Source organism: Pogoniulus pusillus, chromosome 4 (genome assembly GCF_015220805.1).
Source record: "Pogoniulus pusillus isolate bPogPus1 chromosome 4, bPogPus1.pri, whole genome shotgun sequence".
Classification (NCBI taxonomy): domain Eukaryota; kingdom Metazoa; phylum Chordata; class Aves; order Piciformes; family Lybiidae; genus Pogoniulus; species Pogoniulus pusillus.
Genome location: NC_087267.1, coordinates 44,116,036 through 44,143,347, shown reverse-complemented (window position 1 = coordinate 44,143,347; position 27,312 = coordinate 44,116,036). Strand labels below are relative to the sequence as shown.

The 27,312-nt window shown below is 44.6% G+C and overlaps 1 protein-coding gene across 1 annotated transcript in view; it reads right to left on the bottom strand.

The window, feature by feature from the left end:
• MKLN1 (muskelin 1) overlaps positions 1-27,312 on the bottom strand; it is a 144,620-nt gene that overhangs the window by 72,341 nt on the left and 44,967 nt on the right. The window contains exons 7-9 of the mRNA XM_064142724.1: positions 15,689-15,766; positions 14,421-14,486; positions 2,931-3,043 (exon numbers count right to left, since the gene is read on the bottom strand). Of these exons, the coding sequence (XP_063998794.1) occupies positions 2,931-3,043; positions 14,421-14,486; positions 15,689-15,766 (257 nt within the window). The remainder of the gene's footprint in view (positions 1-2,930; positions 3,044-14,420; positions 14,487-15,688; positions 15,767-27,312) is intronic.

Here is a 27,312-nt window from a genome sequence, read left to right as displayed (position 1 = left end):
CACAGACCAAGACCATTCCCATCTTCCAGTTGAATTTTCTGATCTTTATAGAATCAGAGATTTATAAAGGACCTTTAAGATCAAGTCCAGCTGCTAACCCAGCACTGCCAGATGTTAAACCATTAAATCATGTTCCTCAGTACCTTGTCTACACATCCTTTAAACCTCTTCAGGTACAGTAGCTTCACCACTTTCCTGGGCTTCCTCAACAGCCCTCCCTAGCATACCCCTTCTTCCTCCCATCCCAGTTGAGTCAAGCATGAGGAATTTGACTACCCCTGGCACTGCTGATGCCTTGCATCCCAGCCAGGCCTCCCAAGCTTTATAGAAGCTCAAATAGATGCAGCAAGATCACAGAAAGAAAGGAAGTTTACTCTCAAGCACCAGAACTACATATACTGGTTGGTGCAGGAAGAAAATCACAGTAACCTCTTGTTGACAGGAAGATCCTAAGTCACTGCATCCTGAGCTAAACAAATGCAACCCACTAAGAGGCTACAAAACAAGATGAAAACTGAAAGAAGAGATTATTAAAATTGTTGTGTCATCTCCTCTGTTGATGCTCATCACCTTCAAACATCTTTACCTAGAAAGGGAGACAAAGAAGTAAAGCTGCTGTTGACCACCTGTGCTATTTAACACGTTTGTCGGTGACACAGAGAGTGGGTTCAGGCGCACCCTCAGCAAGTTTACCAACACCACTAAGCTGTGTGGTGGGGTTGGCACACTTCAGGGATGGTATGCTATCCAGAGAGACCTGATCAGCTTGAGAGGTAAGCCCACACAAACCTCATGGTTCAAGAAAACCAAGTACAAGGTGCCACACATGGGTTGATGCATTCCCAAGCACAAACATAGGCTGGGTGAGAGTGGATTGAGAGCAGCTCTGTAGAGAAGGACTTCATGTTGTTGATGAATGAAAAAAAAACGACTAAGAGCCAGAAACATGCACTCAAAGCCCAGAAGGTCACCCTTACCACACCTTACAGACCTTTCAGCAGCCTTCTGGCACTTGTAGTCTCTCCCATCTTTCCTCTAAGCTCTCTCTATCAGACAGTGTAATGACAGGACAAGAGATAACAGTTTCAAGCTGAAAGAGGGTACATTTAGCTTAGATGGAAGAGAGAAAGTCTTTACTGTGAAGGTGCTGAGACACGTGAACAGGTTGCCCAGTGAAGTTGCAGGTGGCCCATGCCTGGAAGTATTCAAGGTCAGGTTGGATGGGACTTTGAGCAACCCCATCTAGTGGGATGCAGCCCTACTCATGGCACAGGGGTTGGAACCAGGCAATCTCCAAGGTCCCTTCCAACCCAAACCATTCTCTGATTTAGCATACATTTGATTAGAGATGACTCCAGATTTCCCCTTGGTATTTTGTCACACACAATTGTGTCTTTATTAAGGAGGCTACCTGTCAAGTAAACAGGGAGAAAAATAATAAAACACATTGTTTCAGACAAACAGAAGCAGCATAAGACCTGGACTAGATCCTGGAAGACTAAATGCAGCTTCAGCATCGTATCAGTAGACGTACAAGTACCCATGAGCACCCATGAAAAGACTAAGAGGAGGAAAAGAAGCCCATTGGTAGTAAAAACAAAAGTACTCACTTAGAATCAGAAGCAACCAGGTTGGAAGATACCTCCAACATCATCCAGGCCAACCTAACACCCAGCTCTACCCAGTCAACTAGACTATGGCACTAAATGCCTCAGCCAGGCTTTGCTTGAACACCTCCAGGGACGGTGACTCCACCACCTCCCTGGGCAGCCCATTCCAATGCCAATCACCCTCTCTGTGAAGAACTTCCTCCTAAATATCCTAATATCCTAACTTGGGATATAAAAAGGACAGTTTTGTGTTTATTCAATTCCATTATGACAGAAACCAGACGATCCTGTTGAGTGTTGTTACTGCCCATTTCACAAAGGATGTCAGGACTAATAAGTGCATGACACACACAGAGATTTGAAAGCTATGGAAAGTGCCTTACTGTGATGCTATTTCTTTTTTCAACTCAGGCTGTTCATCCTACTTGATTGCAACCCCTAAACACCTTTGCCAGGAAAAAAATGGCAATGGTAAAATGCTATATGATCTGGTACAGAAGCTCACAAAGTAAAGTGTGACAAGAAACTGGAAAAATACAAATGGAAAGTAAGATTTTTTTTAATCTGTATACACTTTTGCACATAATTGAGAACAATTTAACTCCTGACTGTCAAAAAGCAGGGGCACCTCCAAGTTCTCATACCTGCAAAGAGAAGGCTGCATGAATTTCCTGAAGTCATGCTCTGACAGATAAGTCCTGAACTCAAAACACCACCACCACATGGAACTTTAACATTTCACAGTACACAGTAAAGTGAATTACACAAGCCAAAGGTCTTGGATTTTTTTTTGTTACCTCCTGTAACCCAAGCTACATTCATTTCAGAGGTCTCACAAGGCAAACACTGAGCAAAACAGGCCAAGGAAAAGGGCTCAAATAAATACCATGAAGGCTCTTGGGATTGTGTGGCCTCTGGCAGTTACCCCTGTCCTCTAGACTTCCTTCTGTCAGTTGTCCATTTCTAGTAGTTTCTGACAGAAGCCAAACAAATTGTTTCTGACGCACACCACCAGCACGGGGTCTGAAATGTTTATGAGCAGATCTGATTGTTCAGTCTTATCGAAGTCTTTAATGCATGTTCTACACACTGCACTGATTTCTGGCTGATGGAGCTGCTCCTGAGAAATAAAACTTTCCCCTCCAATAATCTCAACACTTCAGATTCACATCCATCTCACGTTTTGTCAGTGTAAGCATTTCAAAAGTCTTCAGAACTGGGAGATCTGAGGTTTGTAGCTCTCACTGCATGCTATACATCAGCACAAGCACAGCATTTCTCTCTGCAACACTTCATATGTTATTAATTTGCAGAACTTACCTCTTTCTCAGTATCCCTGGATATACAGGTCCACTGGTTTTCCTTCACACTGTATGCCCAGAAGTCAGCCAGATCCTGAGTTCCATCCCAGCCACCAAACAGGTAAACAGTTTCTATTCATTGAAAAAATAAAGATCATTTTAATTTTAAAAAGAGGTTGTCTTCAAACTGGTTAATACCTACAAAATGTTGTTCAGCCTGAAGAAGAGAAGGCTCCAGGGAGACCCAACAGTCACCTTCCAGTACTTGAAGCCTACAAGAAAGCTGGGGAGGGGCTGTTCACAAAGGCCTGTAGAGATAGGATGAAGGACCATGGTTTGAAATTAAAGAAGAGTAGATTAGATTGGATGCCAGGAACAAGCTCTTTGCCATGACAGTGGTGAAACACTGAAACAGGTTGCTCCAGGAGACAGTTGAGGGCCCATCTCTGGAGACAGTCAAGGTTGGGTCGGACAAGACTCTGAGCAATGTGATCTAATGGACGATGTCCTTGCTTACTTCAGGGAGGTTGGACCAGATGACCTTTGGTGGTCCCTTCAGATCCAAACTATTCTATGACTGTCACAAACAGGCAATCAGAAGACAAATTTAAACTAATTCTTCTTTAAAGCACTGCTGCTCCACTTTGAAAAGAGCAAGTCACCAAAGGCAAGAGAGTATGATTTAGTTTCGGAAGGGAAGTTTTTAGGATTGACAGACAGCCAATTCTCAAGGAGTCATCTTCTATTTCTGCATTTACATAAGAGGCAATCAAATCCACAGCCTTCTGATTGAAATTCAAGACAGACAAATGAACAATATTTAACATTTTGGATACTGCACATTTTAGTCTGTCAATGACATCTCAGCTTGTATGCTGTCTGGTACAAAATCCATACATTACAAAGGCTTCTGAGATAGCAGCAGCAGAGTTTCTCTGTCTAGTCCATACTTTAAAAGGGAAAATTTATTTCAACTGTGAGATCCTATTCAAGTGAAATGCCTCGCCACAGAAGCAAGTAAGTAGAAGAGTTACAGATCTAAGCCAGTGTTTCAGGCCTATCTTCACCTTAAAGCCGCAATTACACCACCCACAGCAAGTTCAATGGCTTCTCAGACTCACTGATAAAACTTGATGTGGCCTCTGAACATGGAAAGCATTTAAGGAAGAGGTCTCTGTTCCGACATGGAGAGATAACTAAGCTGCTCCCATTATAGAAACATCACTATCTGGTCTCAAAAGCTAAAAATACTTCATTTTGTCTTGTGTTTTAACACAGCTTTAAAGTCAAGACCGAGAACAACAAACCACTGCAGACCAACAGAGCTTTTGCAAAAGCCCTCTAGAAATTTACACACCGGTTCTGCTACGGAGGTAATGCCCAATTTTTAATCCAACACCAATTAAAGAGCAGAGTTAGAAGCATGATTATAAAAAGGGAATAGTCCTTGACCCTTACCTACCATCAGGATAGTGGTCATCACCATGGAAAGGTTACCCTGGTTCATTAACTTTAATTACCCTTCCTCCTGGACTCAGGGCTCCCAGTGTTCCCTGCAAAGAGCAGGTCCCTTTGTGCGCATAAATTCTCACAGCTCACAAAACCCACATCACCACAACAGCTTCATTGATAGCTGAGAAAAATAAAAGATTTGGCACCAGCTAAAGATCCTATTGGGGCCTTGCCAAAACGTCATGCCTGCCTGGAAAGGCTTTGTTGTGTCCGATGAAATTTAATAGCAAACCTGAATGAATCCGATGAAAACTCAGATGTTGGAAGTTACCTAAATCAAGCTGACAGAATTAAGTGGCGTGTAAGCACCAAAGGAGGAGTGCAGCCCCACAGCCAGTGCAAACTGAGCATCCCTGGGCTCTGAGAGCAAGCATGATAACACAAGTGCACAGGAACAGCGTGCCAAGCGTTCTTCATCCCGATGTAAAACTGTAGCTTGGATGAAAACAAGGCCCCATCACTGTCTAGACACAGAACAAGTGTTTTCTAGCCTTATTACAGAACTATATATATAGTTTTAAAGTACAGAAGCTTCCTATAAAGGAAGATTTTATATATTTATGTATTTTCCACTTCATAATAGTGTGTGGTCATAGGATAAGGGCCAATGGTTTTGAACTGGTGCAGGATAGATTTAAATCAAATATTAGCAAGTTCTTTACTATGGGGGCAGTGAGCCACTGGAATGGGTTCTCAGAGAAGCTGTGGACATCCTCATTCCTGGAAGAGTTTAAGACCAGGCTAGGTGAGGTTTTGACCAACCTAGAATCATAGAATCAGTCAGGGTTGGAAGAGACCACAAGGAGCATCTAGTTCCAACGCCACTGCCATGAGCAGGGACACCCTAACCTAGATCAGCCTGGCTGCAGCCTCATCCAGCCTAGCCTTAAACCCCTCCAGGCATGGGGCCTCAACCACCTCCTTGGGCAACCCATTCCAGGCTCTCACCACTCTCATCTAGTGGGAAGTGTCCCTGCCCACAACAGCAGGCTTGGAACTAGATGATCTTTAAGGTCTCTCCCATGTCAAGCCAGGCTAAGGTTTCTATTCTTTTCTAGCTCCATCTGTTGCTGGGCATGTCAAGACAATGCTATTTCATAGTTCTTCTTAAGTCTGCAATTGCTCTCCTGTGGTATAAGGAAAAATTAGATGTTTGGCAACTTGAGGTGTTCTGTTTGTCTCATTCTCTTCCCCAACCAATATTATGTCTTCTGCTTTGTGAATTCAGATTTTGCAGGGAAGGTTGTTTTTCCACTCTGCATGGAGATCCAACCAGGATCTGCATGCCCAGAGCTCCCAGGCATCGCCACTATTTGCATCAGTAAGTGCTCAGAGAAGAGGAAACACAGGGAAGAGACTACAAACTTAAGAGGCTGAAGGAGTGGAAAGGTGTGAGGGGAGCACAGCAGTCTCACATCAATAGAACTATTTCTCCTTTAGTGGCACTAGGGAACTCAAGATGCAAGCAGGGCATCTTGCTCTGGCAAGGGAAGGATTCTTCCTTTGTATCCAAGCAATATGTAACACAGCAATATTGATGCTGCTTTATTAAAGCAAACCTCTGTTCTGCTTCAGGGACAGAGCAGAAGAATTTTCAAACCTACCTGCAAGGCAACAAGAACAACATGAAAGCAGTTATATTTATCCAAAGCTTTTACCAGCTACATTTAGGAAGTCAAATTTCTCCTCCAGCATCTTAACCTTATCTCCTCTACATTTATTTTTGAATATAAATTCAATACTTTGAATTAAATATGTTCTGTGAATATTTCTAAACTGCTTGCTCAGTCAAAAATGTTTCTGTAATGTCTGAGTTCTTCTCTTCCCTAATGCTCTGCAAGACTAGAAGGTGCCAGAGCATTCCTCAAATTACTGGAAGATGTATGTTCCCAGAAATTAACATATTTCCTCTCAGCCTCTCCTTCAGCTCTCCATTTTTCAGAAGAAAATGCAAAGCAGCCTTCTCCAATCCCTGTTAAGTATCAAAAGTCCTGTGGCAGTTTCAGTCTAGGTCCATGTACATTCTCCAGGTCAGCTTTTCTAACTTCTGTTAACTCCATCTTCTCTGTCATGGAGAAACTTTTGGTGGGATGCTGCTACAGCAGGATATTCTCATCCCACCAGGATGGGAAGTGGCAAACTGCTAAAGCAAGGCTCATCAGAGATCCTCGGTATGCCTGAGCATCCCAACTTTACCAGGCCACAATGAATTCATTCCAGTCCTGGTGACACATTCAACTAAACACTTGGACCAAATGTCATTTCCAAAGAACTGCAGAATCGTTTTTGTTGGAAAAGATCTGTAAGATCAAGTCCATAATCCGACGCTGCCAAGTCTGTTGCTAAACCATGTCCCTCAAGACCATATCTACATATCTTCTAAATCATAGAAATCATAGAAATAATAGAATCAACCAGGTTGGAAGAGACCTCCAAGATCATCCAGGCCAACCTAGCACCCAGCCCTAGCCAGTCAACCAGACCATGGCTCTAAGTGCCTCAGCCAGGCTTTTCTTGAAGACCTCCAGGGACGGTGCCTCCACCATCTCCCTGGGCAGCCCATTCCAATGCCAATCACTCTCTCTGTGAAGAACTTCCTCCTAACATCTAGCCTATACTTTCCCAGGCACAACTTGAGACTGTGTCCCCTTGTTCTGCTCCAAGGCAGCCTGTTTGATGGCTTGCTAATCATTCACGTGAAGAAGTTTTTCCCTATGTCCAACCTAAACCTCTCCTGACATCACATTAGGTCATTTTGGCTCATCCTATCATTTCTTACTTGGAAGAAGAGACCAATGTCCACCTCACTACAACCTCCTTTCAAATAGTTGCAGAGCATGAGGGGGTCTCCTCTCAGTCTCCTTTTCTTCAGACTAAGCAATCCTAGTTTCCTCAATTGCTCCTCATAAGACTTGTGGTCCAGACCCTTCACCACGCTTCACTGACCCTCTTTCAACACACTCCAGCACCTCATTGTCCTTCTTGGAGTGAGAAACCCAAAACTGAACTCCGTATCCAAGGTGTGGCCTCACCAGTACCACGTACCAGGGAACAGTCACTTTCCTGGTAATGCTTGACACAATATTCCTGATCCAGGCCAGGATGCTCGTGGTGGTCTTGGCCACCTGGGCACACTGCTGGTTCATAGCCATGTCTCTGCTATAAGCTCTCTCTAGAACATCAAAAAAATAAGGCCTTAAACCAGCAAAGTGGAAGTTAGACATGAAGAGACAGTATGTGCTCCTAGCCCAGGCAGTCAACTGTATCCTGGGCTGCATCCAAGCAGCATGTCCAGCAGGTCAAGGGAGGTGATCCTGCTCCACTCTGCTAAGAGCCCACCTGCAACGCTGCACCCAGCTCTGGAATCATCAACACAGGAAGAACATGAAGATGTTGGAGTGGGTCCAGAGGAGGCCACAAAGACTATCACAGGGCTGGAACCCCTCAGCTATGAGGACAGGCTGAGAAAGTTGCAGTCATTCAGCCTGAAGAAGAGAAGGCTCTGGGGAAAGACTACTGCAACCTTCCAGTACTTCAAAGGGACATAACAGAAAGATGAAGACAGACTTATAAGCAGGGCCTGTCACAACAGGAAAAGAGGTGATAGTTTCAAACTAGAAGTGGAGAGATTTAGACTAGATCTAAGGAAAAATCCCTTTACAATGAAGGTGGTGAAACACTGGCCAAGGCTGCCCAATGAGGTGGAAAAGAAGGCTCTGAGGAGATCTTATTGTGGCCTTCCAATGCCTGAAAGGGGGCTACAAGAATGCTGGTGAGCTAGTGTTAGGATTAGGGGAAGTGGATCCAAGCAAGAGAAGGACAGATTCAGATTAGATGCTAGGAAGAAGTTCTTCACCATGAGTGTGGTGAGACACAGGTTGCCCAGAGAGGTGATGTAAGCCTCATCCCTGAATGTTTCTAAGGCCAGGCTGGATGTGGCTCTGAGCAATGTGATCTGGTTGAAGTTGTCCCTGTCTATGGAATGTCTTTAAAAGGTCTCTTCTAACCCAAAATAGTCAAAGATTTTATGACTCTATCCCATCCCAACACCCACTTTGTAGAAGGCTGAGCAGACCCGACCATGTTTAACATCCCTGATACATTCAGTTGTCTAACACTTTGCAAATCATGGTTCTGTGCAGTCATTTCCCAATCTATACCACTGCACACAGTTGTGACATTCCAGGGTCAGGACTCTGTCTTGGATGAACCTCTCTGTCATCTCATCAGGATGTCTTTGACTCATTCACTAGGTCATCAGCCATTTCTCTCCCAATCTGTTACCACCCCAGACTTGCTGAGGATGTGTTTGAGGATCAGCATCCTCAGAACTAAAGAGGATTTATCTCAAAAGAAGAAAAGAAATACAAAAAAATCCAGGTGTAAGATCTCTCAAAAGCCTTCTAGGAAGGCACATCACTTCCCTACGCAGTAACCACAGATTCAGTTATCTGTAAGCAGCATTTTCCACTTTCTAAGGAGCACTTGGAGAAAAACCATAAAGCCAGACCTTAATTTTTCTTCAAGTATCACATTACTCAGCTTCTGAATCACAGTTCAGTGTAGACGGTGGCTGGATTTAAGCTAGGGCTGGTCTGGGTAGGCTGGTACAGCTGCCTTCTCAAATGTGAAAACACCATGAAGTTGAGTAACCTCCAGGATTCAGCAGCTGTTTGTGTTTCAGAGCCTAGAAGCCATCTGTGTTTTGCTTCAGAGATCTCTTCATCTTGTACACAAGTCCTGTCTTTAAATATCTTATGGATAGCAGTGTTTTCCTCAGGCAAAACAGCATCCTCCTTCATGTCTGTTGCTCTCATTTCATCTTTGCACCTTTTTGTGCTGCATCTGAACGAGTGGCATCATTTCCACTGTGCTGCTCTTCACATGCACTATGGGCCCATTGTGCTCACCCTACACATTTCTCCTCACCTAACAAAATGAAGTAAGCAGAATTCCTTCCTATCAAAAGCAAAACAACGTGCAAGTGGAATTACAGCCTAGTTTCACTTAGGTGAGTGAAGAGCAGTCCCAGTCAAGACCACTTCACTAATATTTTCTTTCTTAGAAATTTCACTTGCTGAAGAGAAATGCAAAGCCAAAAAAAGAATATCCTGGTTGCTTAACTATTATTCCTAAAACAGGCCTGTCAGAAAACTTCAGAAGGCTTTATCTAAATGAAGTAAAAGATGAACGTTTAAACAGGATATTTAAAAGAGATTTATTACTTTTTAACAGAATTATTTCTATCTAGTCTGTAACTCTGTTTCCAAAACAAAATTTGATGGCTCTATGGACTAAACTGTCATTCACATAAAATTGTCTCTGCCCACTAAGAGCAGAGATCAATTCCACCTTAACTATGGAATCAGAAACCAAATCTCCAAAGCACAGTACAGATGTTCCTGTGAAGTACCAGCTTTATTCCTTAAAACTTCCCCATTCCCATTTTCTTCCAGAACAAACACTGGCATTTTGAAATGTGTGCCATAACTTAATTATACAAAGGTCTGAGAATCATAGAATCATAGAATCAACCAGGTTGGAAGAGACCTCCAAGATCATCCAGTCCAACCTAGCACCCAGCCCTAACCAATCAACTAGACCATGGCACTAAGGTGCCTCATCCAGGCTTTTCTTGAAGACACCCAGGGATGGTAACTCCACTACCTCCCTGGGCAGCCCATTCCAATGCCAATCACTCTCTCTGGCAAGAACTTCTTCCTAATATCCAGCCTATACCTACCCTGGCACAACTTGAGACTGTGTCCCCTTGTTCTGTTGCTGCTTGCCTGGGAGAAGAGGCCACCCCCCACCTGGATACAATGCCTCTTCAGGTAGTTGTAGACAGTAATAAGATCACCCCTGAGCCTCCTCTTCTCCAGGCTAAACAGGCCCAGCTCCCTCAGCCTCTCCTCATAGGATTTGTGCTCCAGGCCCCTCACCAGCTTTGTTGCCCTTCTCTGGACATGTTCCAGCACCTCAACATCTTTCTTGAATTGAGGGGCCCAGAATTGGACACAGTACTCAAGGTGTGGCCTGACCAGTGCTGAGTACAGGGGAAGAATAACCTCCCTTGTCCTACTGGCCACACTGTTCCTGATGAGAGAACATCATCTGTCATAGAATGGTTTGGGTTGGAAGGGCCTTGAAGATCATCTACTCCCAACCTCTCTGCAATGGGCAGGGACACCTTCCACTTGACCAAATTGTTCAATCTGCATCTAACCTGGCCTTCAACACTTTCAGGGAAGGGATACCCACAATATCTCAAGGCAACCCATTTCAGTGCCTCACACCCTCATGGTGAAGAACTTCCTAATGTCTGATTGATATTTACCCTCTTTCACTTTAAAGCCATTACCCCTTATCACTACATGGCCATGTAAAAAGCCTCTCTCCAGCTTTCTTGCCAATCTCTTTTAGGCACTGGAAAGTGGCTTCTTTTTTTCATTTGAAGTCTAAGGCTTTAAAATACAAAGCAATGGTTTCCACCAATAACCAGAACTAAAAGGCAAGGCCTTTCAGTAGATGTTTCTGTATGTACATACCAAAACTAGCTTCCCAATTCTGCCACCCAGAGTCATTCCAGCCCTATGAGGAGATGTTGAGGCAGCTGGAGTTGTTTAGCCTGGAGAAGAGGAGGCTCAGGGAGGACCTCACTGCTGTCTACAACTACTTGAAGGGAGGTTGTAGGCAGGTGGGGTTGGTCTCTTCTGCCAGGTAACCAGCAACAGAACAAGGTGACACAGTCTCAAGTTGTGCTGGGGGAGGTCTAGGCTGGATGTTAGGAGGAAGTTCTTCACAGAGAGAGTGATTGGCATTGGAATGGGATGCCCAGGGAGGTGGTGGAGTTGCTGTCTCTGGAGGGGTTCAACAAAAGCCTGGCTGAGGCACTTAGTGCCATGGTCTAGTTGACTAGATAGGGCTGGGTGCTAGGTTGGACTGGATGATCTTGGAGGTCTCTTCCAACCTGGCTGATTCTATGATTCTATGACTCCAGTCTGAACGTTAATATGACTAAAAGCATGGAAGGCATTGTCAGAAATGGCAATTCTCAACTGATGTTTTTTTCCTGCAGAAATGTATGAGGCAGCATTCTCACTTCTTCATCCCCAAACTCCTATACTTTCATTTCTAACTGCTTTAAGAGTTCTTAAAAGCACAGAGAACACTTCATTTATTCTAAGACAGATGCAGTAGGTATTAAGAGCATGAACACCAGATGGAAATGAGCTACAGCACAAGTTACTCAAAATGCCAGAATTGCTCTTTTCAGTCTACCTTAATTGGAAGATAAAACATGCTAAAAGGCAGTTTAGATGAAGTTAAACTATCTTCTACCCACAAGTCAAAGCCTAAACAGAGTCTCAGTGACTCCAGACACCATCAATAACATCGGATGTAGCTCAACTGCTTGCCAGCCTCTGTCCTCTATCCCCAACACCAACACTTTCATCCAGCAGGCTCAGTAGTATTACAGAACCAACAAAATTTCCAGCTTAATAACTAGTTATTATTTAAATAGAATCATAGAATCAACCAGGTTGGAAGAGACCTCCAAGATCATCCACTCCAACCTATCACCCAGCCCTAGCCAATCAACTAGACCATGGCACCAAGTGCCTCATCCAGGCTTTTCTTGAACACCTCCAGGGACGGTGTCTCCACCACCTCCCTGGGCAGCCCATTCCAAAGGGAAACCACTCTGATTTTAGTATTTAATTTCATTTCTGAAACACTGAAGAACATATTTATTGTTGAAAGGAGTGTAAAGTGAGCTTATTTTTCTTCAGCTATGAAAGACTTAATAACAAAACAACTCTACAAGTGTGTGGGAAAGAAAAGGAGGATGTCTTTAAGATTCTGCCACTACTCCTCTTTCCATTAACACTAGATTTGTTCAAGGTTAGCCAGGGAGCTTCACAGCTCCAGCCTCTAAAATGCATCTTGACACAATTGGCAAAACTCCCAGAGACTCATTAAACTTTACATATATTCAAAAGGAAAATTCAAGACATCAGCAGCAGCTGGTTTTAAGAGAAACAACACCAACAATCACAGAATTAACCAGGCTGGAAAAGACCTCCAAGATCATCACATCCAACCTATCACCTAACCCTTCTGATTAACAACTCATGGCACTAAGTGCCACATGCAGCCTCCTCTTGAACACCTCCAGGGATGGGGACTCCACTATCTCCCTGGGCAGCCCATTCTAATGTCAATCACTCTTGCTTCCCCTAGAACTTCTCCTAGCCTGGTTACGAGCTGACTTACATGGCAAAAGTGATGCTTTCAAAAGCATTTAGGCTTCTATCAGCCTCAGTGGGCCTGAAAGTAAAACTATCCCTTAGAATATATATTCCTCAGAAACTTTCTGAAGATCTCACCCTTGGAGAGAGGTGCAGCAAAAAAAGGATTTGCATGGTGGAGGGAGAATCTAGTTCTCCCTAGGTGGGACATTACCTCTGGAGGTGCTCCACAGCCAGTTTTGTAGAAGTGGAAAAGGTATCAATGCTTTTTACTGCCTTATTGAAGCAGAGTGAAACCTTCAGACAGAGATAATAAGCTTTGCAGGACCTAAGGAAACGAAGACTCACACTACCAAGAACACATTATTTTCAGGAGGTCTAAAAGACTATCAGTTCAGAGTTGACAAATCTCATGTCTCTCTGGTGTGTTTCTGAGCCAGTCCCTGTCTACTTATACACCAAGGCCACTAGGGAGCGTTCCCAGCCTCTTTTGTGGGCACACTCCAGCCTGCCTCCAGCAGCACTTTATTCTAATGAAGCTCAAAACCTCTCCCACCAAGGAAAAAAAAAACAAAACCAAAACACACAAACCACCAATAAATAAATTTGCTTTCACAAACAAAATAACTCGAGTGCCTCCCCTAGAGCAGGAACTACACCCCGAGCAAAAGCCAAAGACTGTAGCTACTGCTGCATTTTTGCTTGTTCACTATGACTTAGCAAATTACTCTTGAAGGTACTATCCTGTCACATGCTGCAGTCCCTGTCCTTATGACCACAACAGATACTGCCATGGCAATTTTTTTGCCAAGTCCTGCAACACCACCCTATATTCCTCTCTGCTGCTCACACCCTGATCTTGTTTCTCTTTTCTGAAGAACACTCCTTTCACTCATCCAAATCATGCACTTTGCAAAGAGGCAGGCAGATGCACTCCTTGTTTTAGTAACCAACGACATATCACACGAATCTCATTAAACAAATGAGAAGATACAGAAAATGAAGGCGAACAACAACCACCAGCACTGTTATTTATACCTTCCCATCCTCCTTTTCTTTCCCTTCCCTTGAAAGAAGCTGAACAATGCATTCTTTTAACTGCTGTAAGGAAAGGTTTTAGGACAAAACGTCTACCACATTACATTTAATAGGACTTTCTTGCACACCATGGGAATTAGAAGCCACTCCAACCAAAATACAAGGAATGTTTCAACACAACTGGTTTATTGCTGTACTATTCTGAAGAGCACAGAATGTAGCAGGCAAGGGAAATTAAATCTTCCCTGATTTCTCTTGTTTAAGCTTCTGCTCTAAAGAAGGCAGGAGGGACAAAAAAATTAAGACGAATTATTGTTGTTTCTTTAGTTAGAACATCTAAGGCGTAACAGAGAAGTCATCAGGAAACAGAGGGTGGGAATGGCAGTTGGAATGGAATTCCAGAGAGAAAGCAGAGTATTTAATCCAACTGTTAGAAAGTTAATTTTTATCCTCTAAAAATGAAATTAAGACAGTCTGAAGAAAAACACATTTCCATATTTATCTGAATCATGGAATTATTCAGGTTGCAAAAGACCCCTGGGACTATCAAGCCCAACCACTAAGCCCACTCTGCAAAGTTCATCCCTAAACCATATCCCCAGGCACCGCATCTGAATGACCTTTAAACACTTTCAGATTGGTGATCAAGATCTGGAAAACTTCTGATCCAAGAGTTAAATTAGTTAAGAAATTTAGCAACTACTCACCTGTCTGAACATCTATGACCATCTGGTGGCCACCTCTCATTCCTGGTCGGCTGTCTTCTCCATCACCTGGCAAGAAGAGAGAAAGGTTTCCAGTACAAGAGTTTTAAATAACGAATAAAAAAAGATACCACCTCATGTATGGCCCAAATACTACACAGAAACAACTCAGTAACTCACCATACCTAAAACATTGTCAGGCAGCACCCTCTATGCATTACAAAACTGTACAGAACTTTAGACTGAACTACCTGGTGACTGACAGTACAGGCAGAGGTAATGCAGGACTCTGATGAAATTCCTAAAGGCCTGGAAAAAAGCTTGAGAGTTTCTTGCTCATGTAGACCCCCACAAAAAAAAAAGAGCAAAACAAAAACACACACACACACAAAAAAACCTGAGCTACCTTTGCAGCTCTCTAGAGGACATGGATGGGAAAAGGCTGAGATCTGCCCGAAGGCTGAGCAGTGAGAGCAGATATTCAAGCGACAGGCGATGTACCCAAGGAAGGGAGGCAAAGAGATAATGGTATAGATGTGGCATAGCCAGCTTTGCACCAATTATTCTCACATAAAAGGCAATTCCAGCTGTCCAATTAAAGCAGTTTTCCAACCACTTCAGATATCTTAAGCATTCAGGACAGGTGTCATCTATGGGAAGCAACACTAGAAAGATAACCTGCATTTTGCTGGAAGAGAAATCTGCTTGCTTTCAGAAACAACTCTTCCCAAGAGGTTTGAATACAGCACTCCACGTTTGGCAACTGTCACCTTGAATCCTACAGTTGCTGTATGACAGTGATTTTCGAACTCTGTAGTCAAGGCTGTTGTTAAGGGTTTCTTCTCAAGGCAGAAAGCCACGGGAAAAGATTCTGCAGTTTAGATTTGCTGTGTGACAGACCAAGACTTTAGAAGTCACAACTCAAAATACTCCTTGTTTAATGTATTTATATGCCACTCTGCTGTAGACTGAAGTTGACTCCCTGCATTAAAACCAGTCATATGAGTAACTGCTCTGATGCTTAAAGTGAGATTGGTTTCTGAACTGATTAGCAGCAAGCCTTGAAGCTTCAGCTAGTGCTCCTTACTCAACCAGAAACCATGCTGCATTTCACTGATTTGCAGGCAAATGCAAATTTTTCATAGATGAAACAATACCCTAGAACAAGGGTCCCAGAGGAGCCTTTCTTGCATCACCTTATTGCTCAACAGCCTCAAAGGAACGAGAGGGAACTGGCAGGACATGAGTTGTATCTTAGGAAATATCCTTACCTTTGGTGCTCTTGGGGATGATCTGCCCCCAGCGAGGTTTGTATTCTTGTTGACTGATATACTGATTGAATAAGCCATCTGCAAATCAAAACATTTTGCTGCATGAAACACCCATTTGCTTCTATTACATCTAAATCACTTTTAAATCAAGGAACTTCAGCCTAACTCAATCCAGTATGCTACTCTAAAGACTTAAACAAATTTAGAGATAATTCTTTCTATATGTCAGTTTGTTAAACTTGTTAATGAACCAAATGTGTAAGCACTAAAATAAAAAGAATACTCATTACTAGACCAATCAAGAATTACCCAGTCTGCCTGCCAGGTCATGCCAACCATCTATAAATCCTCAGTATGCTGCATTTAATTAAGAATAGAAACCCTCCTCCTTATTTAAGTAAAAGGAAAGTTGCCAGTGCATGTAGAATTCAACCATTTCAGCACATGTTAAGTTTAAACTAGGTCAGGCAGCATCTCTGGAGCTTCATCTAAGAAGAAAAGGGAAGAAAAGAAGGTTGTTTAAATGCTACGATATGGGACAACCAAGCACTGGGTGAAAAACAAAATAACAGTTTACATTCTCTGCAGAGAGTTAAGCAAGAAGAGAAACAGGAGGCACATTAGGTCACTGACCAGATATGCCAACTGCAGCAGTTCTGTAGGGAGCATTCACTCCAGCACATTTCATCCAGACTCCCCTTGTGCCTACCTCTCTTCCTCCATATCTCTACCACATTCCATCTCTTCAGCATCTAGAGGTCAGACCCTAATTGCTATTACATACTAGCACAGAATGGTGTGAGTTGGAAGCGATCTTCTGCAGATCATCTAGGCCAACTCCCTTGCCTAGGCCACAACAACCACAAGCAGTGCTACAGGCTGAGGACAGAGCGGCTGGAGAACAGCCAGGAGGAAAGGGACCTGGGGGTACTGGTGGCTGAAGATGAGGCAGCAGTGAGCCCAGGTGGCCAAGAGAGCCAATGGCATCTTGGCCTGCATCAGGAAGAGTGTGGCCAGTAGGACAAGGGAAGTTATTCTGCCCCTGTACTCAGCACTGGTCAGGACACACCTTGAGTACTGTGTCCAGTTCTGGGCCCCTCAATTCAAGAGAGATGTTGAGGTGCTGGAACATGTCCAGAGAAGGGCAATGAAGCTGGTGAGGGGCCTGGAGCACAAACACTATGAGGAGAGGCTGAGGGAGCTGGGGGTGTGCAGCCTGGAGATGAGGAGGCTCAGGGCAGAGCTCATTGCTGTCTACAACTACCTGAAGGGAGGCTGTAGCCAGGTGGGGGTTGGTCTCTTCTGCCAGGCAAGCAGCAACAGAACAAGGGGACACAGTCTCAAGTTGTGCCAGGGGAGGGAGGTCTAGGCTGGATGTTAGGAGGAAGTTGCTGGCAGAAAGAGTGACTGGCATTGGAATGGGCTGCCCAGGGAGATGATGGAGTTACCATCCCTGGAAGTACTGAAGCAAAGCCTGGCTGAGGCACTTAGTGCCATGGTCTGGTTGACTGTTTAGGGCTGGGGGCTAGGTTGGCCTGGATGATGTTGGAGGTCTCTTCCAACCTGGCTGATTCTATGATTTTAGGTTCACCGAGAGCAGGCCACACAAAATCACATCCAGGTGGAGTTGTGAAATTCTCCAGAGGAGATTCCACAGCCTCTCTGGGCAGCCTGGTCTGGTGTTCTGTCATCCTCAAAGGAAATAATTTTTCCTCATGTTCAGACAGAACTCCCTGTGGTCCAGTTTGAGCCCATTGCCCCTTGTCCTACCACTAGGCACTATTGAAAAGAATCTGGCTCCATCTTTTTGACTTTGCCTTTGTGGCCTCTCAATTTCCCCCAAGCTAAGAAGCCCCACGTCTCTTAGCCTCTCCTTAAAGAGATGCTCCAGTCTCCTCAGCATATTCATAGTCTCTGCTGGACTCTCTCCAGTATTTCCTTGTCTCTCTTGAACAAGAAAGCCCAGAACTGGGCACAGTACTCCAGCTGTGGCCTTACTAGGACACAGTACAGGGATAGAGCCACCCCCTCCAACCTGCTGGCCACACTTTTCTTAATACACGCCACAAGAACACATTGCTGGCTCACAGTCAACTTGTCATCCACCAGGACTCCCAGGTCCTTCTCTGCAGAGCTGCTATCCAAGAAGTCTATCACACAGTTGTTTGTAAAAGGAGATTCAGAACAGCCATGCTCTCTTGGACTGCTTTAGGGTCTGGGAAGGCTTTAAACAAGCGTTTGGAGAAAGTGTTCCTATTTTATTTCAAACATTTCCTCTTAAAATCCCACCACACCTTCTGCAGATACAACAAACTGAGATCATTAATGACCAGAATCTTAAACACTGCTCACCTGCCTACATTCTGCACATCATCCCATCAACTCAAGACATAAGCTCTTCGTGATAAGCATTTGCTCCACATTTGTGTAGCACATGCAAACTGGGTGCCTGAACTCTCACTCTTTTGCATCACTGCCACAGTGTTACCTACTAGAGGCACACTGAAGACTCACATGATAGATATTCATAGTTTTGCACTGAAAGGGGCAATGACACACACTGCTCCATGGTCAGGACTTGTTAATCATGTACTCTTTGGTACAATGGGGCCCAGCAGGGGTAAGAAAAATGAAATCACTAAGTTCTGGCAAGGAGATTGGATTAGATCTTTCAAGGTCCCTTCCAGCACCTAACATTCAGTGATTCGGTGTAGGCTGCATCTAATGCTTCATAAAATCATAAAACTGATTGGGCTAGAAAGGGCCTTTCAAGGTCATCTAATCCAACACACCTGTATTAAGCAGGGACATCATCTACTAAATCAGGTTGCTCAGAGCCCCATTTAATCTGACTTACTATTTTTACAGAGATGGGGCATCTACCACTGATCTGGGCAACCTGGGACAGTGTTTCACTGCTCTCAAAGTTCTTGAGATCCAGTCTAAAGCTTCCCTTCTTTGAGCATAAAAGCATCACTCCTCGTCCTGTCACACTGCTAATGAGTCTGTCCCCAACTTTCCTACAGGCCTCCTTTAAGTACTGAAAGGCTGCAGTAAGTTTTCCCTGTAGAACTTCTAGTTCTTCCAACCCCAGTAATTGTGGGTTGTGGGTTTAAGAGTGGATATTTTAACCACAGAGTGAAGTCCTCCAAAAGTAGCAGCAAAGTACAAGGAAGTGGTGGACACCATAAAGGGCAATCTTTGTTATTTCATTCCTATCAGCCTGCACCCCTGCAGGAACAGGCATTACTGTCTGTTTTGCCCTTTTCTCCCTCTGTTTCCAGTGGAAGCCCTTATCTCTTGTGGTGCAGGGGAGGTTTGCAGCCCTTTAGAACCTTGGCACAGCTAATTTTTGCTGCATAATTCAGGCCTGGTATGAGAGGGAAGCAGGGAGGCACTGATGGTTGGTGTTCAGCCTGGTTGGGGGGAAGGTTTTGTAAGGTGTTGGCCCTAGTGAGGTTCTGGAAGAGCCCAGGTGGGAAAAGTGGGGGGAGGCTGAATAGGAATCTGTGTATTGTGCATTTCAGTATGTATTTGTGAATAGTGTTTCCATTTAGACTTCCACTCCAGTATGGAGCACTTCTATTTCACTCCCTGGGGAAGGGGTACAACACCTGTCCATTCCTTTGCCCTGGGCAGCTCGTGGCTCAAAACTTGGAGAGGGTGGCTTTGAAGAAAGAATTTCTGAGACTAGGAATGTCCCCATTTATCTACAGAAAAGCCCCTGGTAGGCATACAGATAAAAAAAAGAAGACTCCTTACTTATTTACAAAGCAGTAAAACTTTGGTAAGCAGAACACAATGATCATAGCACATGTGAAAGCACTTCCTGGTAGTTTGTAGCTCCTCACAACCAAAACCTAGGTTTTAAATTAAAACCCAACTTAGCAAGTACTTCACAGAATAGCTTGGAAAAGACCTCTGGGAAGCCAGTCCAATCCCCCTGCTGAAGCAGGGTCACTGACAGCAGGCTGCCCAGAAGAGTTGGGGCTATTCAGTCTGGAGAAGAGGAGGCTCCCAGGTGACCTTCTTGTGGCCTTTCAGGATCTGAAAGGGGCCTACAAAAAAGCTGGGGAGGGACTTTTGAGGCTCTCACGGAGTGACAGGACTGGGGGGAATGGAATGAAGCTGGAGGTGGGAAGATTCAGAGTGGATGTGAGGAGGAATGCGTTGAGCATGAGAGTGGTGAGAGGCTGGACTGGGTTGCCCGGGGAGGTGGTTGAGCCCCCATGCCTGGAGATGTTTAAGACCAGGCAGGGTGAGGCTCTGGCCATCCTGATCTAGGGTAGGGTGTCTGTGGTCATGGCAGGCAGGTTGGGACTAGATGATCCTTGTGGTCCCTTCCAACCCTGACTGATTCTATGGGTTCGGAATCTCTGCACAAGAGACTTCAAAACCTCTTTGTGCAGCCTACTTCAGTGCTCTGTAATCCTCAAAGTAGAGAAGTTTCTCCTTGAACTGAAGTGAAACCTTCTGCATTCTAGTTTATACCAACTGTCCTATGACTGAGCATCCCTGAGAAGATGCCAGTGACAGCCTGTTGACTCCCATCCTTTAGGTACTGACCAGCATAAAATCCCCTGTCAGACTTCTCCAGGCTTAACAGGTCTTGGCCTTTCCTCATAGCACAGATGCTCCAGTCCCCTCAACATCTTTGTGACCCTGGGAGAAGATGAATACTCTCTATTTAGAGACCATGTAATAGGAAAATAAAGGCATTCAAGAGTTCCTGAAAGGTGATGGATTTGGTCTTAAAATACAGAACTGTTTTCAACTTCCATAAACTCAGGCCTGCAGGTTTTTCCATTTAAATGCTCTGTGAAAGCAGGGCAGACTTTACTTCCACATGTCTTAGAGCCAAAAACATCAGCTCACTCCAGCATTAGGTAATTGAGGAAAGCCAAAAGTTTGCTGAACTCATGTAGAAAAGTGCTTTATTTTGGTTTTAAGAGTAGGGTTCCCAACTCCCACTTCTTCAGTGTTTATGATGTTGGGACAAGATGAGAGAGGTTTTATGCTTGTGATTTTCTGAGTTCTGATTCAGAAAAACCAACTTCCAGCAGAAATCTCATCCTGACTCAGGCAGACTTTTTTTCCTAGCCACAAACCTAGACAGAAATCCAGCCTTTTGGTTATCATTAGAGTGCTTGGTCTTCAAGACAGAAGGCAAAACTGTATTTATGCCCATGGCAGCCAATAGCTAATTGGACATGAATAGCTCAAGAGGATGAGTTACACCACATATGAGCTGAAAGGGTGATTTAACCTCTCTCCCATGCTCAACACCCACAGGCTGCACTTGTCAAGATGTGACACTTCTCCCCTACTGTGCCTTCAGCTTCTTTTAATAATGCTTCTTGTCTTCCATGGGACACTGGTTTGGAAACAGTCCAGCTTGCTTCCCAGAAATGTTTCTTTCTGCTGGGAGCAGCTCCACATTCATTCTACTTGCACTGCAAACCAGCAGCAGCTTGTTTTGGAAGCTGAATCACCACCTGTCTGACACCACCAGGGAAAAAGGGGAAAAAAAGGAGGATTTCTAGGCAGATTCTGCATCTGATCCCAGACCTATTCTAGCACACTCCTTATGTTCCTTGCCAGGAGAGCCCTGCTGACCCAAAGCTCCTGCAAGGCAGTGAAAATCAGATCTGGGCCTGCTCAGGTTTGCCAGCTGTTTCCAGTGAAGCAGTCGTTTAAAACGAATTTCAAGGCTGCTGTAGGGAAAAAAAAGTGTTAAGTGGAAGTTTTTAGAGGAAACCTTGTTCCTTGATTCCCAAGGCCTCTCATTTCAATGTCCATGTTTACTCTCTCAAATCATGGCCAAAAGCAGTACTTTTATTTTGTATTATTTTCAAGCCCTTTGCAGCAAGTTGTGACGCATTTTGGATATAACAACATCAAGTTCACTGTGGTTAAAGCTCAGTAAGTTCTACCTCCCTGATAACCAAAGCCTTTATTTTATCAGCCAAATTACAGGTCACCTAGAAAGGATTAGGACAAACACTGAGGACAAAAATATTTAACTTGCTGAAGCCAATCAGAAAAAAAAAGTAAGAGCTGTATTAAAAGGGTGCATTTAAAGGCTACACTGTCTTTAGACAGCAGACATCTCTAGACAGAATCACTAAAATCCATTCTCTTCACTGTCAATAGCCAAAAAAGCTGCAGGGCACCGTTTAGCCCATAGCTCCTGGGTGATGTGGTTTGGTTTTTCAATATCTCTTTTTCTTCCCCCTTTTGGATCAAGAAAAACACCACACCTGAAAAGATTAGGGTTTCTAGAGTAGAAAAAAAAAATCCTTCTAAAGAAAAGCAGGAGCAGAAAACAAAGATGACTTCAGATAAAATCCAGCCATTACTCAGCAATTTCCTTAATATGTGGGAGCAACAAGGAAATGCACAACTGCTTTCCAGCCTTAAAGCTGTAAACATCCTCTTGCACTTATAAAACAAGGGTTGCTTTCAAATCCCTACAAAATGCACCTCTAACCCAAACCCTACCAACAATGATAAGAGTTACCAAGCACTAAACAGGCTGCCCAGGGAAGTGGAGTCCCCAGCTAAAAACCCTCAACTAGATCAAGGTTGCTCAGAGCTTTGTTCAACCTCATATATCACAGTACCACAGTATCATCAGGGTTGGAAGAGACCTCACAGATCATCAAGTCCAACCCTTTACCACAGAGCTCAAGGCCAGACCATGGCACCAAGTGCCACGTCCAACCTTGCCTTGAAGTGCCCCAGGGATGGTGACTCCACCACCTCCCCGGGCAGCCCATTCCAGTGTCCAATGACTCTCTCAGTGAAGAACTTTCTCCTCACCTCCAGCCTAAATCTCCCCTGGCACAGCCTGAGGCCGTGTCCTCTTGTTCTGGTGCTGGCCACCTGAGAGAAGAGAGCAACCTCCTCCTGGCTACAACCACCCCTCAGGTAGTTGTAGACAGCAATAAGGTCACTCCTGAGCCTCCTCTTCTCCAGGCTAACCAATCCCAGCTCCCTCAGCCTCTCCTCGTAGGGCTGTGCTCAAGGCCTCTCCCCAGCCTCGTCGCCCTTCTGTGGACACGCTCAAGCATCTCATATAATGTTTGCAAGTATGGGACACCTATGACCATCTCTAGAAAATCTGGGCCAGTGTTTCACCACCCTCAGCATAACAGTAGTGCTTCCTTAGATCTAGTCTCAATCTCCCCTCTTCTAGCTGGAAACCTTCACTCCTTGTCCTGCCACAACAGGCCCCGCTAAACAAACAAACAAAAAACCACAACAAAAATCCACAACAAACCAAACCATCCCCACCTTCCTAACAGGCCCCTTGAAGTATCAAAAGGCTGCAAGGTGGCCTCCCTGGAACCTTCTCTTCTCCAGGCTGCACAACCACAACTCTCTCAGCCTGTCCTCCAGGTGGAAGGGTTCCTGCCTCCTCTGGACCCATTCCAAAAGGCCCATGTCTTTCCTGTGCTTAGACTCCAGTGCCAAGTGGAGTCTCAGTAGAGGGGAGCAGAGGGGCAGAAGCCCTTCCCTCTGCCTGCTGCTCACACAGCTCAGGACACAGCTGGATTCTGGACTATGAGAGCAGATTCCCATCTCATGTCCAGTTTTTCACACACTAGCACCTCCAAGTCCTTCTCTCCAGGGCCGCTCCTAATAGAATTGTTTAGGTACAGGTCGGGAACTGATGCTACCTACTTACCACAGGCTTTGAATCTCTAGCAAGCCTCTCCTCTCCACACATACCAGGAGTACAGAGCAGCAAGCCAACATCCATTCTCTCTCAGAACCAAATCCCAACGTATTTGATGTTAAAATTAAGATATACATGCCTGTCTAGAACTTGCAGGGGAATACAACTCTTCCTGTGCCCGTTGAGTTTCAGGAGACATTGGAGCCTGCAAGCTGTGCATCACAACTTCTTGTTTGCTGTACAGGGCCGACTTGTCAACAGATAAACACATATCACATCCTGACACGAGAACTGCCAGAAGGAACACCTCAGCCCTCAGAATACTAATATGAAACTAGCAGATCTTCAGTCCATTTCAAGCAGCTGTCTCTGTCTACAGTAGCTGCAAAACAGTTCAACTAAGTCATTTGCACTTCACATACTCTCTGTAGGAATATTAAACAGATTTTTCTTCCTTCAATAATATAGGCTGTCTGAAAGCTATAGGAACAAATCCAAATGTGAAGCATGTGAACCAGCTGAGATTTAGGGAACCTTTTCTTTGTGAGGAAGTCAGGCAGCTGCCAGAGTTTCCATTTGCCCATTTTTTAAGTGTAATGCACAAGTCAAAAGAATCTGCGGGAAAAGCGTGGCTGCCTGCCACCGAGCTCTCAAAAGAAATCATCTGGTGATGTGAGGTGGAAGACAGCGTTCATCATTAGCAATGCAAAAGAACAAGAGTTAGCTCTGCTAGCACTAATTCTTGACCACCTACTCTTTTTCTACATGACTAAGCCTATGGAAATAGCCTGCAAGAGGTGCATCGCATTTCACTTTTTAACTACTACCGCTGCAAATTTCAGCCTCTCCAGAAGACATTTCAGACTGAAGCGAGCGTGCAGTATCTCGGTCAACGTCGTTGAGCTTCTGTTTGTTCCTTTAAGGCAATGAACTCTCAGTTCAGCAAGAGGCCAGAAGTTCACATATTCATGTCCAGCCTGCTACGGAACAGTTTGCTCTTTGAACGATTTCAGGGATAATTTAAGGGGCTGTATATCTCAATTAACTTAACACTTCAACTACACTACTCCAACCAGCCAGAGGACTGAAGTTAATCTACTTCCAGTTGGAAAAACAACATAGAGAGGAGTTCAGTTGTAAGAACACCCACACCTTGTAGACTAGGCAACAAGTGAAGGAAACTTGGCAACAAAGCTGCTGAGGAAGTAAAATGGTAAAATCCTGAGTGCAAATGAGCCTCTTTCAAACAGAGGAGCTTGAGAGGAATGCAGAAATGAGTAAGGACAGGTAACTGGACGACCACACCAAGCAGATGGTAGCACTAATACAAGAATGAAAACATTGATTCTCACCCTACCAAGAAGGATCCAGCTGTTAAATACCATCTACATTCAACACCTTGACTTGACTGTCATCTTGTACCACCCAGAACAACCTCTTCTTGATGCGGTTTCAGTTAGTTTGCGGCTATTGGAGGAGGTTTGTCCTATCCTCACCCCACTGTGGCCTGATAAGCTCCCTGAGCTGGCTTGACACGTAGCAGCAGGAGCACCCGTGCCAGGGGACACACTGTCCTGAGTAAGGGCAGGACCAACCCAGTCAGTAAAAACATGCAGTTGTGTCAGCTTAAAACAAACACAGGATCCAGCCTCAGTGTCTCGAGACAGACACTTCTCTCCAAAGGGTGCTGAGAAGTGGCAGAGCTTTAAATGGGTACAAAAGCTGAAGACAGCAGAAAGAATTGCAGAAGGATGGGAGAAGGAAGGTTAATGTATTCAAAGACAAGCAAAATCATTAAGGCTGTGCAACGGGAGATGGGTACACTGACATTTAACTTCAGCTAGCCAGGTGACAAATTAAAATAATACAAGCATCCTCATGCATATTGCTCTATCAGAAGCAGCGACAAACCTTAAGGATGCCACTTGAATACTGCCTTGCTAAGTTATCCACAGTCCGTTACTGTAACTACTTGCTGGAACACAGAAGTGGCAGGGCACACCCAAGTTCCTGCCCCACCCGAGGTTTGAATGGAGCGCGAAACTGTTTTCCTTCCCACCCCCCACACCCTCCGTCTCCGGGGCTTTGGAACGTGGAGAGAAGTAGGCATGAAGTTCCTTCCCCTATCCCCGCGGGCTTGAACAGGGAAGAGCAAATCATAGAATCAACCGGGTTGGAAGAGACTTCCAAGCTCATCCAGTCCAACCTAGCACCCAGCCCTGTCCAATCAACTAGACCACGGCACCAAGTGCCTCATCCAGTCTTTTGTTGAACACCTTCAGGGAACTCGCCTCAGCACATATATGTGGCAACTGGACACACTGTCTAGTCGGAGCTTGAGAAACATCTGGAAGCACGGTGACGAAAGCGCAGCCTCCCTGCTTTCGGACTGCCGCGTCCCCAATTCTGCCGCAGGGATCTGCCTCTGCCGTAAACCACTGCCGCTCATGGGGACGCTGCCGCGCAGCCCATCTTTGCTCTGCAGCCCAGCTTTGCCCTGCACTGCCCCACGATCTTGGCCTGTGGCAGCTGTGTCTACAGTCATTTTGGACTTGGGCGGCTTTACTTACATTGGACTCTGTGCCACGTTGATCCACTGCTGGATTACAATTCACGGTTCCAGAAGCAGCCAACGGACCATCCCGAAATTCCCACTCCACTGCCGTGAGTGGCACAGACGTTCCCTAGGGCTCCAGGCTGCCTCTTATTTGTAAGTGGGGCAAAGCAAAGCTGTTTTGTGGCAAACCTTTTCCAACTTTCTGATTTTCCTGAATTACTGACCTGCCTATAAGCATCCTTGTGAAGATATTCCCAAATGAATTAGAATCCAGATTTAACTCGTTTGTATATAGTTTGTGGGCAGGCCTTGTTGGAAATAAAATAACTACAGATTTTATAATCCCTGCCTCCTTAATTGCCACAACCAATTCAATAGAATGAGGGATAAAACAAGCTGCAGGGTTTTTCTCTAGTTTGCTTGAGCAGTGCTGTTTGAAACAAAGGGGGGGACATAACAGCAGCATTATTCATGTCAAATCTGACAGGAACGAAGTAGTCCTTTGTCAGACAATTCAATACAAGACCTACAGTCTTCTACCAGGTCCTTTGTCAACCTTTCCACACCTGGAAAAGCTGAGCATTGTTAACAGCCACCCTACTCACAATATAAGAGAGAAGAGAAACACCACCTTAGTTCAATTCCCAGGGTAAAACTCAGTACAAGGGTCCCGCACTACCATAAAGGTATTGAGTTGCTGGAGTGTGTCCAGAGAAGGGTAAAGCCAGTGAAGGGTCTAGAGAATAAGTCTTAGGAACACCAGCTGAAAGAAGTGGGGTTCTTTAGTCTGCAGAAAAGGAGGCAGAGAGAGACCCCATTATTCTACAGAAGCACCTAAAAAGTTTGTAGTGAGATAGGGATGAGTCTTTTCTCCCTAGTATCAGGCGACATAACAAAAGGGAATGGCCTGAAACTAACAGGGGAGGTTTAGATTGGATATTAAGAAAAAAAGTCTTTTCAGAAAGAGTGGTCAGGCACTGGAACAGGCTGCCCAGGATGACTGTGGAATCACTATGGCTGCTGGTGTTCAAGAAATGCACATACTTGGAACTTCAGGACATGCTTTAATGGCCACAGTGCTCTTAGGCCGAAGGCTGGCATCAGTGATCTTAAAGGTGTCTTCAAAATGAAAACTCTGATTCTATGAAACTGATTAATATAATATTTAATGTACTACATTGATTAAGTAGTAAAAGAAAGGAACATATAACAGCTCAAAAACTGAGGCCACAAATGTTTACTTCATTAGTGTCCAAAACCAGAAGTCCATTTTTCAAGGAGTTTTTCCAGCATGTTCTAGACTTCTAGGGAAATTCCACTGAAGAAACAGTTTCTATTGCAGCCTGCAAGCAATTGGAAAGAGAAAGGTTTCTAGGCACTGACAAA